The sequence below is a fragment of the Podarcis melisellensis genome (genome assembly GCF_964234715.1).
Source record: "Podarcis melisellensis genome assembly, chromosome: 11".
Lineage (NCBI taxonomy): Eukaryota > Metazoa > Chordata > Lepidosauria > Squamata > Lacertidae > Podarcis > Podarcis melisellensis.
The window spans coordinates 28,888,010-28,905,201 of NC_138543.1; the positions used below are offsets into that span (position 1 = coordinate 28,888,010).

Consider the following 17,192-nt stretch of genomic DNA (forward strand, 5'->3'; position numbering starts at 1 on the left):
ACAACAATTTCGCTTCTTTGTAATGCAGGTTGCCCTGCAGCCATTGCAAGACAGCTGCCCCCATCACTACCTAGCATGAAACGCTATGAGGTTTCTAAGCTGGGCTCGGCTGTTTGGAGGAGCTCTAACCGGTAAGCCCCCTTCTCCTCTGACCATTTCTTGCTTCCACAGTCTAGGAAAGCAATGCATTCCTCTTCTGACGGCCGTAAACCGCTGCTCTCGCTGCAAAGGCAGCTTTCATTGCACGCGAAAGGGAAGGCGGCTGCCTTGCACGCAGCCGAGCGCGCCGCTCTGCCTCTGTTACACCTACTGTATAAGGGGAGAAGCGCCGCGCCTGCGCGCTGGGGTTGTTTTTCACAAAGCTCCTTAAAGCGAGCAGGCAGCGACCAGTCGCCTGTCTTTGTAAGGAGACCACAGAGCCGGAGAGCAGCTGTGCGCGGCGTCTCGCCTTGCCTACTTTTTAAGCAACCCCGATGAAGTGCTCGTAGGGAACACGCTGATCCTGCCCGCAGCCTTTTTCGCAGGGCAGAGGAGCTGATCAGTGTGTCAGGCGGAGATCGCATTTTTATATGAGATCTTGACTTTTTTCTCTCTTCCCCCTCCTTTTTTCTTACAGTATATTTTTATAGACTTTTGTTATATTGAAAAACAAAAAACTCAACATGGTGCTGGGGAAGGTGAAGAGTTTGACAATAAGCTTTGACTGTCTTAATGACAGCAACGTCCCCGTCTATTCTAGCGGGGATACAGTCTCAGGAAGGGTGAATTTAGAAGTGACTGGGGAAATTAGAGTCAAATCGCTTAAAATCCATGCAAGAGGACATGCAAAAGTACGCTGGACTGAATCTAGAAATGCTGGATCCAACACTGCCTACACACAGAATTACACTGAAGAAGTAGAATATTTTAACCATAAAGATATCTTAATTGGACACGAAAGAGGTAAGTCTGAATTTTTAACTGATTACTCTAAAATGATTACTCTAAACTGATTACTCTAAAATGTTAGGGGGGATTCTATCGGAAGGCAAATTTCTTTTGATCACTGCAGTCTGATCCCTAGCACGCTTACTCAGAAGTAAACCCCACTGAATGCAATGGAACTTGCTCTCCTGTAAGTGTTTAGGAGCACCGCGTCAGATGCATAGCTATTTAAAGCCATAGAATGTGTAAGGAAGCAAATAGGGTGACCCCCCCCCCCAGATCTCGGTGCATCTATAAAGTGGCTCCAGATAAAGACTTTTCTCCAACTCCAGCCTGCTCTTTAAGAGACCCTGTCCACTTCATAATTAAAAAGAAATTTCATGTGGGGTGGGGGATTTTGCATCAACCTACCGAAACCTAAATGATCCCCAACAATTGTTTTGCTAATGCCCCCAGTTCGGGGTTTCGAGCTGGCAAGTGATGTCGCCTTCAGGATCGAGAATTGTTAGCAAGAGAAAGGGTTCCCTGCGGTTTATTTTGACACTTGCTTTCAGCACCCCACGTGTAGGTCCACCTTCCCTTTCCCTTAAGCTCGGGAAAGTTGGGAAATCCGCCTTGTTCTTTTATAACGCTTCTGCCAACGAGCCATATGTAAAAGCTATGTTGGGGGTGGGTGGATAACCCTCATGTAGGCGAATCCATTATTGAATTAGGGCATCATTTCGAAGTTGGGGACTTCTGCAGTCCATCCCATGGGCTGTGTCATTGCGAAGAATTCTACAATTTGAGAGCCACATTGATTTGGAAAACGAGGATCAACCTCGTCGAGGGGTTAATTGGTCTTCGCATTGTTAATCTATTGTTCCAAATGGCATCAGTGTGCAAGTATAGGAGACTCTAAGGTTGTTTTTCTGAAGTTTCCACCCTTTGTTAGAAGCGGTTCAATCCTGTTTGGGACCAGTACTGAAGAGAAGGGAGGGGGTGCTCCTTCTCCTCACAGCAGATTGGTTCTACACGTCAGGTGGTGGCGATGACTTAATTCCTAGCACAAGAAAATGTTAAAACTGGTTATGTAATTTTTCCTTGCGCTTTCTCATATAGATATATATATATACACATATATATATGCAGTAGATTTGCTGCGGACACGAGAATTTTGTAGAAGGCTCAGATCGAGTGTCGTGCTTTTGTTTTTTAATGCACTAGGAAGTTGCACAGTATATATTGCATTGCACGCAAAGGATGGGCGGGTGAAACGTATTAATCAGGGAAGTGGAAGAATTTTATGCAGTCTTAAAACTGCATACCCTTTAATTCAGCTGGTGTGCAAAAGTGGCTACCCCCGGCACTGTGAATCTTAAAATGCTGCTGCTCAGTAACAGATATGCAAAAGGGGCAAAAGCATCCAAGCCACGCATGCACAAATAACCAATGCAGCTTTTTAAGATGGGCTGCAAGTGAAATAAGAGACTCTTTTCAGTGCCTTTTTCCAGAAAGCAGAACTGAGCTTGCACCTGTTAATGCCGTAGCTGCGTCCTAGGACCCCAACCACCCGTGAGTGTGTGTGCTTGTGTGTCTTTATAATGGCAGAAACCTAAGCTTTCGAGTATCTGAACCTAGGGGGAGGACCTTGGCTGAGCACGTTCATCCTTCTCCCCCCTGCCGCCCAAGGCAGCGAGTGGCCTGCTTGGCTGGCGAGCACCGCGCCCTCTGCCCTCTCCCCTCTCGCGCCAGCACCAAGGCAAGCTGGCCGAGGGAGTTTCAATGACTTAGCCGCGGAAGGCAGAAACCCTGCTCAGCCTAGCGTGCTCGCGGAAGGAAGCCCCGCCCAGCACCCGCATCGTCATTGGCCCGCCGGGGTTTGTTAGCCTGTTGCTAAGGTAATGCCTGGCCTTGATTGGGAGGCGGGTGAGCCCGAGAGGGCGGGGGGAGGAGCGGCGAGAGGAGGCGGGGCTCTCGTTTCCGGATCTCGCCAGTGTCTTGCAAGGCGGGCGGCTGCGCGGAGGGGCTTTCGGGTGCCTTCTTGGTCGCGGGTTGTGGTCCGCTACGGGCTCCCCTTTGTCCCGCCGCAGCTGCTTTGTGTCCGGCCCTGGCGCGCTTGACTTAGCTGGCCGGCACGTGTGGAAGTGCATACACGCGCCCTGCAGTGCAAGGGGCGCCTTTGCTCGCTCGCACCTGCTGCTGTTGCACCTCGCGAGACGGGCTCCAGGCTTCTCCAGGTCATTTTGTGTGTCGGTGAAAGTTACATACTGAAGCCTTCTCTCTCCCCCCCCCCCGCAATTAAGTTCAGACCCATTAAAACAATGGGGAGGTCCGCCCCCGGATTCTTTAGCGGGATCTTTCCTAGTCCCGCGGGTGCATAAAAGGGCGCATCGGTTTGCGGGCCGACCTATCTGCAAGGCTTGTTGCCACGTCTAAGCCGCGGATGCTTGGAAATAAGGGGGGGGGGGTCTTGAACATGTGGATTCAATCAGCGTCGGGATGTGGATGTGCGCGCCGTCACGTACAACCAAAGTCCACTCTTGTCCACAAATCAGCAGTAGCGAGGTCAAACCCAGTGAACATGGCCGAATATTTAGTGTGTTATGACATCAACAGCAAGCCTTGCTCAAATGCCATGCCAGTTGGGGTTGGGCCTCTCAATGCAGCCATTGGAAGCCTGCGGGAATTGGCAATCTCTCCACCCTACATGCATATAGCTGCTGGAGAAATACAATGTTGGCTGGGTGCAGCCTTAAACCGCGCAGAACCGGGATTCCCCCCAAGAAACACAGTAACAGGGGAGCCAGATCGTTGGTCCACGTAGCTCGGTATAGCCGGCACTGGCGGACAGCAGCCCTCCCCAGCGATTGAACGTGTGCAACCGTGTCTATGCAAAGCACGTGTTCTGCCAGTTCTACCCTGAGAATGTGCAGGTGCCCAGGTTAGCACCCGTGTCACCCAGAAAGGCTGCGGACTTAAAATGGGAGACGGATTTTTTATTCTAAAGATAATCATTCTCCCTCCCTCCCCCCCCCCCCCAATTACAGGGCAACGCAAGCAGCTTTCCTGTATTTTAGGCAAAGGTATATTTGCAAAGGGGGTGCGCGCGCCTTGGATCCCCACGTCCCGCTTAACTGCAGCCTTTGCGTTTAGCAGACCTAAGAGTTCCCTGGCTGCAGCTTTGCAGAAGCGAACCCCGTTTTTTCTCTCTCTCTCCCCCTACCCAGTCCCCCGCAATCTTTTGCATTTTGCTTTAATTGCGGCGAGGCGGCCGCTGCCTTTTGTCACGTTTCCCCCGGTTAGCCGGAAAGGGCATTGCTGAGCCACGCCATGCCATGCCAAGCATCGGGGACCGGAAGCCGAAGGAGGGAAAGAAGCGGCTGTTCTTCTCTCCCTCTCCCTCGCTTCCCCCCTCCCCCTTCCATGACGCCTACAACGAAGCAAGTTCGGTTGAGGGGTGCGGAGCCGCTGAGCAAATAGGCTGGCTCGGGAAGCGCAATGTATACTGTATGCATATGAGCGGCTGGCTGGCTGGGACTCTGCTCGCACCGGTTTAGGCCGGTCCTCTCCTGCTTGAGTCTAGTCTGTGATTGACAGCTCAGCACTTGTTTACCACAGCTCGGCTGCTGCTGCTCTTCTTGCTGAGGCTGAAGGGAAACTGCTGAGCTGGCAGAAAGGGGGGAGGAAAGAAGGAAAAGGGGGAAGATTCTAAAAACAAAAACCCCAGTGGAAAAAAATTAACAGATATATATATATATATTTAAAAACCACGTACACTAGCACAAATCACACGAAAGCTTTTCTTTCAGGAAAAACACACAATTATAATGACCCACCGTTTCTACATTATGAAGACGCCAGGGAGTTTTAACTTGCATTTAGATTTAGTACGTTTTGCCTGTACATAATGGCATTCTTAGTTCCTTTACGGTTCTCTCTGTATAATAATCTTTTGAGCCTGGAGGGTGTGGGCAGGCAAGCAAGCTGTCCTTTGTCATGCAATGACTTTTGTGCCCCCCCCCCATGAATTTCAAGGGCACCAGTCAGAAGGCATGGCTAACTGATTTGCACCTTTAGATTCGGTGCTTGATCACCCTTTTCATATATTGCCACAAACCTTAACAATATAGTCTTAACCCGAATTTCCCTATCAGCGTCTTGAGAGATATGCAGCCCTTTTTCTAGTTTTGTGGGAATTTCAACCGAGCCTTCCTTGATATTTAAAGTATCCAGGAATTCGAAGGGCAAGGAAGGTCACCTTTAAAACGAACATTGCCTTCTCCTGCCTCTGTACTTCATCTCCTCAGCTAGATTCAGTCCAAAAGCATCTTTTGAGATATTTCCGATCAATGTGTGGTATTGTCGATGTCAATTTCTGACACTTTCAAGGTGTCCTTAAAAGGACGAAGAAAGTTTTGTGTTTGAATGGGTTTCAGTAAAAACCCTTATTCTCAAAATGCCTTATTTGGAAATAATTATATTGACTTTGACCGGACAATAAGCTAAATACAGTACTTGGTATTAAATCAGTATTATTATTTTTAATATTGCTGTTAAGCATTCATCAGCAAGCAATAAAAAATGTAGCAGGCACATTGGTGCATAGTAGATTAAATACAACCTTAATCTGCAAGGAGCTTGCAGCCTGAATTCAGACACAGGGGAAGATAACACAAGAAAAGTTAGCAGGGATGAATATTGCTGAAATAAAAGTAGCTGCTGAATTTAAATATATTCAAAGAATTGTTATTAATATAACAATTTGAAACTAAAATTCATATTGGAATTAATCACAGACCAGTTACTATAATAGAAAGCTATTCAGGTCAATGGAACAACAAAACTGAGGGTGATGTTTTCAGTTTTGCCCCTCCCCACTAATAATGCTTACACTGATTCCTCTCTCTGCAAATCCTGTATAATATATTAAGATACGTGTACAATATTTACAGGTGGAATAGCATATTGGGTTTTTCCCTCCTAGATGATGACAATTCTGAAGAAGGCCTCCACATCATTCATTCAGGACGGCACGAATATGCATTCAGCTTTGAGCTTCCACAGACGTAAGTATATACTACTTGGGTTGTGTCAGAGACTGGCAAAGAGCATACTGGCAACAAATCAGTAGTCCTAAAACTCATAGGTTGAGATGGGGCAGAGGGAAGAAAAAACCCTTTTCAATGGTCATGGAGATTGCACTAGAAAATGCTGCAAGGGCATTGTCCTGATCAACTATTAAGAGACTGCTTTAATTCATAATAGGAAAATAATGGGGAAAAACTGGACCAACTATTGCCCTATGGTCAGTAATCCCCTTTTAAATCCTGTTCCCCACCCAAGATACTCTATTTGCTCAGCTCATGACCTAGTTGGTTTGCTACAAATGGGATAAACGATTGATCACTGGTCCTTTTAGAGCTGCTGGCATGACTTCCACGTCAAATTAAGGGTGTACAGAACTGTATAGCTTGTTGTTTCAGTTGAACATGTTGAAACATAACAGCCAGGAAGACATAAATCAGAACAAAGCAGGATAAAATATGAGTGTTGAGGAAATGTTCAATGAAGGCAGTGGCTCGGCGTTTGTAAGATAGTGATTATATAAAGAAAGCTAGAATTAGAGCAATAGAAGAAGAGGAGATATAGGTCAAAGGAAGGTAATGACAAAGGAATTAGTAGCATTAAAGTGTTTTAAAAATAGGAAATTAGGAGGAAGGTCTGAAAATACATTGTAAGATTATGACTTCAAATACTAGAAGAGAGGAGGAGGGGAGTGATATATATGCACATCAGTGGCTTAAACATTATGAGATTATAGATAGATATACATAGAAAGTGACTGGAGGAAACCAGGAAGGATGGAAGGCTGAGAGAAGGAGATTTTCATAAAGGAAATTGGAATAATAACCATGTTTGTAAGCCTTGCAGCAAAACGATGCAGTCACTGCTTTCGTGTTGCATATTGAAAGCTCATGCAGAGTCTTGAGTGTCTGCAGTTTTCTAGCCTATGTGGCATTTGCAGCTGCTCAGCATCCTATGGGGTTCCTTTCCAAAGATGCAATGTGACAAAATTTAGTTACTCCAGTCAGAAGGCTACTTTTAAAAAGTATGTTTTTGGAGTATAATTAATGTACAAGGCAATAAATGTGTTATTTGAGTTTCATGAGGGAAAAAGGATCTGTAGGAAATTCTCAGACAGAACTACTTATGCAGGGCAACCTGTAGAAATGTACCCTGCAAACTTAGATGAGAAAAGGTTAGCTGACCTCTAAGTTGCAGAACTGGCATGAGAATAATGATGAGACACCAAAGCCATCAACTCAACCTCTAATAGTTGTGATTCTTTTTCAATGAGCCTGTTTCTTAGTAGCATAGATAAGAGTATATTAGCTGAAAATAATGTATAATTTTATCATCTTAATTCTGCTATTCTAGGTGCATTCTTAATACCAAGAAATTTAATGATGTCATTCTGGCTCTAACAGATTTCCTGTATGCCTCCATTAAAGTTCTGAAAAACAGCTTTTCAAATACAAGCATAAAGTGGTTAAACAAAATAATTTCGTATCTTCTCATGCCTGAGAACATACCTGTAACTATTAAGGAACAGCCAAGCACTACAGGAATTGAAGGAGCATCTCCTACATTCATTGACTCTGACCTTGAAAATATATATGAACTGAAATACTTCCTGACTTTAATACAGTAGAAGTTTGGGTCTTTCTGGAAGTCAACTATTTCAAAGCAGTTTGTTGGCCTCATTTAGCTACTGCCTGTATAACCTACTCCCTAGTTTTAAAAAGTGATTCCTTGTGAGAATAAAGAAACATCACCTGGTCCCAAATGAGGTTAAGGTGGAACACTTGGATTTAAATTTGTTGTGCTCCAATTCAATTGGAGTAAGTTGTGTTTATCCAAGTACTTCAGCTTAACTGGGTTGTGGGTTGGATTAATGTTTCCTTGTAGCATTCTACAGTGCAATTTCGGTACAAATATGGTTGTATTCTGTATATCTGCTCAGCAATTAATCTTAACTACAGAGATATTTCTCCCAAACTAATTGAACATCAAAATCCTACAAATTATCCTTAATTACATACTATGATGCATTAACAGTACAGTACAACTTATTATTACCCACTGTATACTTAAGCTAGACAACAACAGAAATAAAGACTCATTCAGCTTTGACCTTTGTGTCCTGAACAGACCACTTGCTACCTCATTTGAAGGCAGACATGGCAGTGTGCGCTATTGGGTGAAAGCAGAATTGCACAGGCCTTGGCTTCTACCAGTAAAATTAAAGAAGGAATTTACAGTCTTTGAACATATAGATATCAACACTCCTTCATTACTGGTAAGAATTGACAGAATTACTCATTCTTTGTTTTTGGCATAAAAAACAGCAACACATGGTCCATGAAATATCAAAACGTGTAACAATAATTGTTAAGTACAGTGAAATACTTTAAAGTATAAGACTATAATGACCCAGTAAGTGGTAACATTGTTATAATAATTTAATCAAGTATTTTTAAGCTGCTTGTTTTTAAAGTAATGTATTTTAACTGTTCTAATAAAAATTAACTGCTATATGGAACAGTTGTATTTCTGCAAGAAACTTCAGCTTGAGAATGTTGCAGCTTGATCAAGCAATGTAAAAAAAAAACCAACCAATTGTACTGCCGTGCATTATTCATTATTCTACTACTGATAATTTACCTATCAAATGGGGAGAAATGATCATACTTCTGTATGTTATCATAAAATCTTATTTTGATAAATGTTTTGACATTTTAATAAGATTATTTCAATCTGACCTGAACTATTTTATTATCTCCTGGATTTTAATTAAATATGTGAAAATGGAACACGTAATGAAAAGTCCATTGAAACAGGGTTCTTTTTGCTTATGGCTGAAAAGTCATTTTATCTGGGAGGACATAGGACTGTATCCAAAACCCACCAAAATCAACATGAATATTTCTATAGATTTTTGTGGGTTTGGACAAGGAATTGTTTTCATGTGGGGTGGGGGAACAAGAATATAATTACCTTTGTGTACCTTCCTGTCAAGAAATGTTGGTGTCCGAAATAAAGGGTGATGTGAGACATCACTTCATGCAATAAATGTTCAGAAGGCAACACTATTAAATGTTTTGAGAATTTCAGACTTAAGGCATGCATACCTGGAAGTAATTCATACTGAAATTGGGAAAGCTTTTGGAATTCGGGTATATGGTTTCAGTCAATTTGGGCTTATTACAATAGGTTAAAAAAAAAACGGTCATTCTAAACACATATACTTAGAATGTCTATCTGGCTTATATTCTAAGATCATGAACCAGAATTTACTTATTTGAAAGTAAGCTTCATTTCATACAGTAAGTTGATTTCTAGATATTTGGTAAGCATTACAACCATTTAGCATGCCTGCCTGCATGTTTGAGTGGAAGGAAGTCTTAATTAACCGAGTTAAGTGAAGCTTATTTCCAGGTGTGCATAAAATCTGGCTTTAAGTTTGTTTAGACTTTGAGCCTTAACATATGTGTTGATGGATACTTAAAATACTTGGGGCACATGCCCATAACATAAATGCATAGAGTGCCTCTGGGCATATTAAGATGTCAAGGGGCTGGGGGAATCTTACCATCACTGAACTTTGCAGTGTACTCAGGCACCCTGTCTTCAAAGTTTTTAATATATATATATATATATATATATATATATATATATATATATATATATTTAAAGGTGAGGTAGGGGAGAACGAAACAGTGCAAAAGACTTGGTGCTTACCTCTGGGCCTAAACCTGAGGTTTAAGAACAAGAACTTAAGAGCATAATTACATTGTGGATCTGGCTTTAAGATGCAGCCTGTTGCATTTTTTTCATATTTAGATTGCACTCTGAAGTATATTTACTTGGCAGCAAATCTCATTTAAACCAGTGTCCAAATAAGCATGGTTACGATCATTCCTATTATATTCATCAGGATTAATGTAGAAACCTATGAAGCTGCCGTATACCAAAGCAGTACATTAGTCCAAGGATTGTCTATACTAGGGGTGGGGAACCTCCAGGTGTTGTTGAACTCCACCCCCATCAGTCCCAGCCAGCATGACCCAACAATCAGGGATGATGGGTGTTGTAGTCAAACATTATCTGAAGGGCCACTCACTGGTCTATAGACTGCAGCTCCCCAACCGAGGTTTCAGACAGACTTTTCCCCCCAGTCCTACTTGAATATATCAGGCATTAAGCCTTTTAATGTATATTACATACTCTACCATTAAGCTTACCTAGTACACTTAGTCTTAAGTGCAAGTATACTGATTTAAGGAGTGAGAAAATTGATAGGTGTTTTTTCTTTTTTGTATTTTAATATGAACCCATTTCCAACAATGTTGGAAGCAGATTTAATGGAAGCTCACCTACTTTACCCACACAGTTAGTTTTCTCATGTAATGGGTAAGGGAGACAAGGAATCATGTTCTGTGACATTTGGACACTTCCAGACATTAGCTTTCTTCTACCGTTGTAATGGTAACGGGCACATTGACATGATAGCCAGACAGGTGTGAATTCTGCCCAAAACTCTGTTGATCATTGCTCGTCCAGATGCACTAGCAAAATCAGCATGGGAGGGAACAGTAACCTTTGTGCAAAAACTGCAACTATATGTTCAAACCCTCATGATAACAGATAGGGTACTCTCTTTAATAGGGTACTCTCTGTTTCATATCTGGGTTTGTAGTTACCTTTGCTGAAAAGCTGCTGTCTGGAAGCAACCCTGTGAATATACAGAGCTGTGTTACTTCCACTGAGCTAAAAATGTAAATGTTTAATATCTTTATTCTCTTTTTCTTTCAGTCACCCCAAGCAGGCACAAAAGAAAAGACTCTCTGTTGCTGGTTTTGTACCTCAGGCCCAATATCCTTAAGTGCCAAAATCGAAAGGAAGGGCTATACCCCAGGTATGTAACATGAGTTCTTTTTCAAATGGGAGGGTGTGGCTTTCTGAGAGGGCTTCCTGGATTCAGCAAAACAGAATGTCCTACCAACTGATGCATACATTAGTTTTGCATCTTTACTGCCTAGGGGCGTAATTCAGATCATTTGCAACCAGTTTGTTTTTCCATTTATTTGAATGGGATGGAGGTTGTACATGCTCCCATAATCTTGTTGGGGTTGATCCTAGAACTCTTCCCATTGAACTGTTGAATGTTCTTAGCATTGCTAGACTAAGCAAGAATAGTATTACCAGCTGTAATGTTTGAATTTTAAGTTGAGTTGTCTTCCTTTCATCTAATGTATCTGTTCTCTGTTTCATTGAAGGTGAATCAATTCAGATCTTCGCAGAGATTGAGAACTGTTCCTCCCGGATGGTGGTGCCAAAAGCTGCCATTTATCAAACACAGGCATTCTATGCGAAAGGGAAAATGAAGGAAGTGAAGCAGCTTGTTGCCAACTTGCGTGGGGAATCCCTGTCGTCGGGGAAGACAGAAACCTGGAATGGCAAGCAGTTAAAAATTCCACCCATCTCTCCCTCTATCCTTGATTGCAGTATAATCCGCGTGGAATATTCTCTAATGGTAGGAACTTAATGTAACCTTTAGATATTCAATGCTCTAATACAAATATTCATCGTGGATGTATAGTTTCAACTTTTCATAAATTTGTGTTGCTTATCTTCTAGGTATACGTGGATATTCCAGGTGCAATGGACTTATTTCTTAATTTACCACTTGTCATTGGTACTATCCCTTTACACCCGTTTGGCAGCAGAACTTCAAGTGTGAGCAGCCAGTGTAGCATGAACATGAATTGGCTTGGTCTGACCCTGCCTGAAAGACCCGAAGGTAATTTGACCACATAGATTTTATATTGTTCGTTGGTGTGTTCTTACATGAGCACTTTATTCTCTTAGTATCTTACTAATACAAACTTTGATAATCCTGTTGCACGCTGGTGGAATTATCTGCTAGGAATCACCATGGTATCATTCTGACAGCAGGAAACTCAGGCCTGTTCTCCCCTGGAAAAATTTTTTTTAGGGCTGAGCTACCATAACGTCTGTTGAATTGTACTAATTTAGAAGAGGCTTACAATCAACAGATATGAAAGATATCAACACACTTTCTTTTTTTTTCTTTTTTTGGCCTTCTTGATTTGTAGTCTCCAAGGCTTCTTATAGATAAAACCTTAATTCCTTGAATTATGTTATCACCTCTTGGTATTTCTCATCTAACATTCAAGAGGTGACAGTGTCTCGTTAGCTTCCTCCTCTGAGATTGCACAAAAACAGTTTGAGCATGCATGTAGTTTCCTGTGCATGATGGTAAACCTGCTTTAGCATCCAGTCATAAGTTTACCAAAACTGCCCAATAAAATTTGAGCAAACAGACCAGCTGTTGAGCCTTTCTTATATCTACCTTGTGCAAATCACAATAACTAAAGTTTAATATATTTGTCATGTTATATATCTTGACATGCATAAGAACATTGTTCGAACTGCGTGTACTTTTGCCTTCAGCACCTCCTAGCTATGCAGAAGTGGTCACAGAAGAACAGAGACAGTCCAGCCTAGCACCTGTAGCTGCTTGCGATGACTTTGAAAGAGCACTTCAAGGACCATTATTCGCCTATATCCAGGAGTTCCGATTTCTGCCTCCTCCACTCTATTCTGAGGTAAGGTTACAAGTACATAGCGAAGTCTGCATTCCATTTTAAAATAAGACTATGTTTTGCATGTGCTATTCTTCCTAGAATATCCCCCAAGATCATGCAATCTATACTTCATCCTAGGTGGTCTTACTCTGCCTGCTTGGACTAGGCAGTAGTCATTGGCTCATGCAGACTATTTCAGCTTACCCGATTCCTTCTGGTTCTCCTATATTAGATTAATATATTATTGGCAAACGTCTGCTGCAGTGCATCTTTTATATAGCAATAACTGGCTGATCGCTTAAATTTGGAAATACATCTTTCACTAGAAACAGGCAAAGTAATTCATTACAGTTTATAGTCCCAATGGTTAACTAGCTTGGGCTACAACTTACAGGTAAACATGCTCAAAACTAGGGGTCGGCATTTTTTATTATTATCCGTGGGCTGGTCCACTGTCCCTCAGACCTTGTGGCGGGCAAGAGAAGTGGCACCGGGGGAGGAGCTGGAAGAAGAGGCAAGGGGGCAAGTAGTCCTCCTCCCCAATCCCAGCTGCTGTGGATAACCTTCCCAGAGGCTGCTGCTGCTGCTGCTGCTGCTGCTTCTGGTGGGTAGGAAGAGCGAGCTTGTCTGCTCCATTCTCTGGCCCACAGGAGCACCAGGGCGGCGGCGGAGGGAAGATGAGCAGCATGAAAGGACTGGCTCCAGAGAGGGGCTGCTTAAAATGTCGCTCAGCCCAGCCCCCTTCCTCGTCTACGCAGGGCGGGAGGAGGGAAGAGGTGCCACCACAGTGTGTGTGAGGGAGGGGGGATAGAATGGTGCGGGGGGGGGGGAATGGCGCAGCCCAAACAAACAGAATCCCCACACCAATCCACAGACAGTCCGCAGGCTGGATCCTGAAGACAGTTGGGCCTGATCCAGCCAGCGGACCTTAGTTTGCCAACCCCTGCTAAAGACTCAGCTGTTTTGATTTTAATTAGTAGGGCTCTGTCATAATAATAGAAAAGTAATGCTTGTTTAAGGACTTGACCATTATGTAGCAGCATATGATGATGTGTACGGTTTTTTAAAAAACTAGTTCAGTTTCCAACTCTGCCCAGTTCGTTGTTTGTTACAACTTGCTCATCCAGTATAAATATATGTGAACCAATGTGTTACATACAAAAACAGATACATGAAATGTACCTACACTTCAGCTGATTCATTCCTCTTTTTAAAATCAATAAAATTATGTTGCTTTAAACGCAAGATACCTAGTTGATTTTGTAATTAACTGCTTTAAATGTTTTCCTCAACTGAAGGATGACTGTGCTATTCAGCACTGGCACTGTGTTCAGTGTGGAAAGTGTGGATAGGATTGCAACATTAGCAGTCAAATTATAGCTGTGTGTGGCTGTAACTGAGCACAGAGTGGTGTGCATCTGTTTTAGTTATGGTGGACTCCCATATAGCATTCTGTGGCTTGAAGTTCTCTGGATTGGCACATTCAATGATTGCCAGTAAGAAGGCTCCTGCTAAAATAAGGCACTTGAGTTGACAACTTGTTTTCTCATTCCTCTCTTGAACAGCCTTCCAGGCTATTTCATACATTGTAAATGAGGAAGATGCATTAACTGAAAACAACATAGTGCCCTCTAAAAATGGATGCCAACCCAAAATAAATGTGCAAAATAGCACGGAAATTCTAAATGTTTTCAAATAAAATTATCATTTTTAGGATTTTTCATGATTAAGGCTCCTTTGTTCTAGAAAGGTGGTGTTGCTGTTTTTGCTTTAAAAAGCAACAGCAAAGCATTAACTCTTTTTCTCTCCTTTGCTCAGATTGATCCAAACCCAGATCAGCCCTCAGATGACAGGCCATCCTGCCCCTCGCGCTGAAGGAATGCTTCATAAGAAAAGTTGACTTGGGTCTGAGATGCATTTTCGCCGTGTTGCGGATAAAGGTGTCCTACGGAGACAACACATTAAAAGGAAGTTCTTGCATAAAAGAAAAGGTGAAATACTGAAACAACCTGTGATTATGCTTTTGAAGCCTACAGCAAACATCATAGGACTGCTCATCATGCTTGAAGATCTGAGCTTTTCCTCCCTGTTGTATACTGGCACATACTAAGAGCAGCCTTAATAGCCTACACTCATGTGTCAAAACACTCACCGTGTTGCAAGAGGGACGACATCCTCTTTTGATTTGAAAATTTGCACATGCTCAATGCTTATGTTGTGCGGTTCGGTGTCACTACAGCTTTTTCTCATTTATGTTAGACTGTTGTTACCCCCTTCTTAACTTGTTTGTGGTCCGCACAACAAGGAGCAAAAGAAAGCTTTGAAAACTTTACGATGACAAATGCACTGACTTTTTTTATTTAGAAAAACAAACAATATAGTCTGGACTTTTCCTGCATATGCACATGCTCAGAATTGTCCTAATAAGACTGATCCATGTATCACTTCTTCAGCTTGGATCCTGCTGTGGATTTATTATAAACATCAATGCCTTCAAGCCAATCCTTGCTGTATGTTTTGCAGCCTACTGTAGTAGATAAGCAACAGATATGCGGGGGGGAAATAACCGAAGAAAACCAATAGGAGTCTTCGTCAAGATTGTATACCTTCTTGATTCCTTTTAAGAATTTGTTGCCTTTCTACTATTACCGCAAAGAAGAATTTTGTTACAGACTGCCTAAAAATCACTTAATCTCAGGTGAACTCATCACTTGCCAAAACGTTGAAATGCTATTTGTGTTTTATGTTGCACTGTTGAATTGTTTTTTCCTTCCTGTTTTTGTTTGGTTTGGAAAGGGGGACTTGGAAAAGGGACATACACAAAGGAGCTCATCCTCATTTCTTATTATCTTTCCAAAACCTGAGACATGATGAAGAAGGGCTTGGTCAAGTTACGGTGTGTTTTTTTTAAGATGAGCCACATAAGTTAGCACCCAACATTTGTCAGCCAAGAGTTACTGGAGAAAAGTTGTGTATAATTCATATCGTGCTTCACATAGGAGTTTCTCGACCAGTGAGATGGGATGGGGAAAATGAATTTATTTTTATACATAGTTATCCCATGACCACAAACTTGTGTAAAATATTTGTACTGAACTTTTAGTTGGGATGAGAGGGAGTCTTTTCTCAAATGAACTGTATTTTAAAGGATAGAAAGGGGATCCTTTTGGAAAAGATTTCCCAAGGACTGCCACTCTCTCCAAGAGTGAAGAATTATACTAGTAAAAATAGTAACTAGAATTGCTTTGACTGCATAATTCAGAGTGGTGTTCAGTACAGATTACAAAGAATAAACTGGTGGATGATGGGTGTGAGAGGCTCTTGACACAAATGCTAGTATTTCAGCATTAAAGATATACTTTGACACACAACTGTCCTCTTCAGGAACAAACGCACGACTGATTATTATTATTTTTACCAAATGCAGCCTTCCTGATGTTCAGATTTACAGTAGTGTGGCTCCTGCATTAAGGCTCCATGCTTTATAACCATTGTTGAAGCTTCATAGCATAACAAACAGGACAGGCTTTTCCATAAGTGGCCTTTCAGAAACATGGACAACAATTCATGTTTGAACAATAACAGGGTGAAAAAAAACCCCAGTATAAAATGAGTCACGTTTTAAGTGATTCACTTAAAAGAGTTTGGCCTTCAGCAAGCAAACTTCATATACTGGGTAATAAGGAAATTGAGTGATGGAACTTTTTTTAACAATCGTGCTAAGCAATTTTGTGAATGTCCCTCTTCTACACACAATTTTGAGAATATTTTTGATGGGATAGTGACATAAAAGGGCATTTGGTGGTTTTCTTCCTTTTTCCTTTGCTGTTTCAACCAACTAGGGAACAATTGCTGTTATGCATAGCATTACATTTATCACAGTATGATGGAAATTTCCATATGAAGCAGGATTGACCAATATTGTAGTAATTGGCATTGCATCACATTAATTTTCTGATCAGGTTTAAAGTTGTGAACACTATTAAATAAAAATTGTTTTTACAAAAAAAAAATCCTACACATGTGGCATTACTGTTATTTTGATTTCATAAGATATTGGTCAATTTCTGGACATTGTAAAATATGAGGTTCTGAGCTGTAGTCCAGTCTTCAAAATCTCCCCAATTTTTAAAAAAAAAATTGGGGGAAAATAAAATCCAAAATGTTAGAAAAACAAGTGCAATATTTAATGTTTGCTTTATAGATTATATTCAATGGCTGTTTGTATTATATATTTTTTTTCTTTTTCTTTTCTTTTTCTTTTTGTTTGGTGCTGAATATGTCCTTGTAGACTCTTGTTTCAAGACAACAATATGTGGAAAAGAACTTAATTTTTCCTATTGCTCTTCCTTGTGGATAATAAACCTTTTTTTTAAAAAACAACAACACACCAGTAGCTTTTAATTTAGCGATTTTATATGGAGAAACAAAAAGCAATTGTTTGTCATACTTGCACGTGTTTGATGAAGACCACTGCAGATGCAGCAATTGCATGCACAATGTTCACCATAGGGTATTCGAGAACCCTGTGTCCATTCATTCATCCACCCATTCATTCAAGTGAATAGGCATCACACCAGACTCTGATTATGAATGGTAGGTGTGTGCACAACC

General features: G+C 41.7%; 1 protein-coding gene across 2 annotated transcripts; it reads left to right on the forward strand.

Moving 5' to 3' along the window:
• Window positions 1-28: 28 nt before the first annotated feature.
• On the forward strand, window positions 29-16,964 carry ARRDC3 (arrestin domain containing 3). Of its 2 annotated transcripts, none has more exons than XM_081930272.1 (8): window positions 29-131; window positions 5,891-5,972; window positions 8,119-8,266; window positions 10,783-10,885; window positions 11,247-11,503; window positions 11,608-11,770; window positions 12,445-12,599; window positions 14,397-16,964. In XM_081930272.1, the coding sequence occupies exons 1-8, from the start codon at window positions 86-88 to the stop codon at window positions 14,451-14,453; spliced, it is 1,011 nt and encodes a 336-aa protein (XP_081786398.1). In that variant the 5' UTR covers window positions 29-85; the 3' UTR covers window positions 14,454-16,964. The 2 variants fall into 2 exon arrangements, with proteins under 2 accessions (XP_081786398.1, XP_081786397.1); XM_081930271.1 differs by lacking the exon at window positions 29-131 and adding an exon at window positions 381-942.
• Window positions 16,965-17,192: the final 228 nt, after the last annotated feature.

Bases quoted from the DNA above. Each gene is read 5' to 3' on its own strand.
- ARRDC3 (XM_081930271.1), top strand. From the start codon at position 663: ATGGTGCTGGGGAAGGTGAAGAGTTTGACAATAAGCTTTGACTGTCTT. The intron at 943-5,890 runs GTAAGTCTGAAT...TTTCCCTCCTAG, and splicing joins CTTAATTGGACACGAAAGAG to ATGATGACAATTCTGAAGAA. The intron at 11,504-11,607 runs GTAGGAACTTAA...CTTATCTTCTAG, and splicing joins GCGTGGAATATTCTCTAATG to GTATACGTGGATATTCCAGG.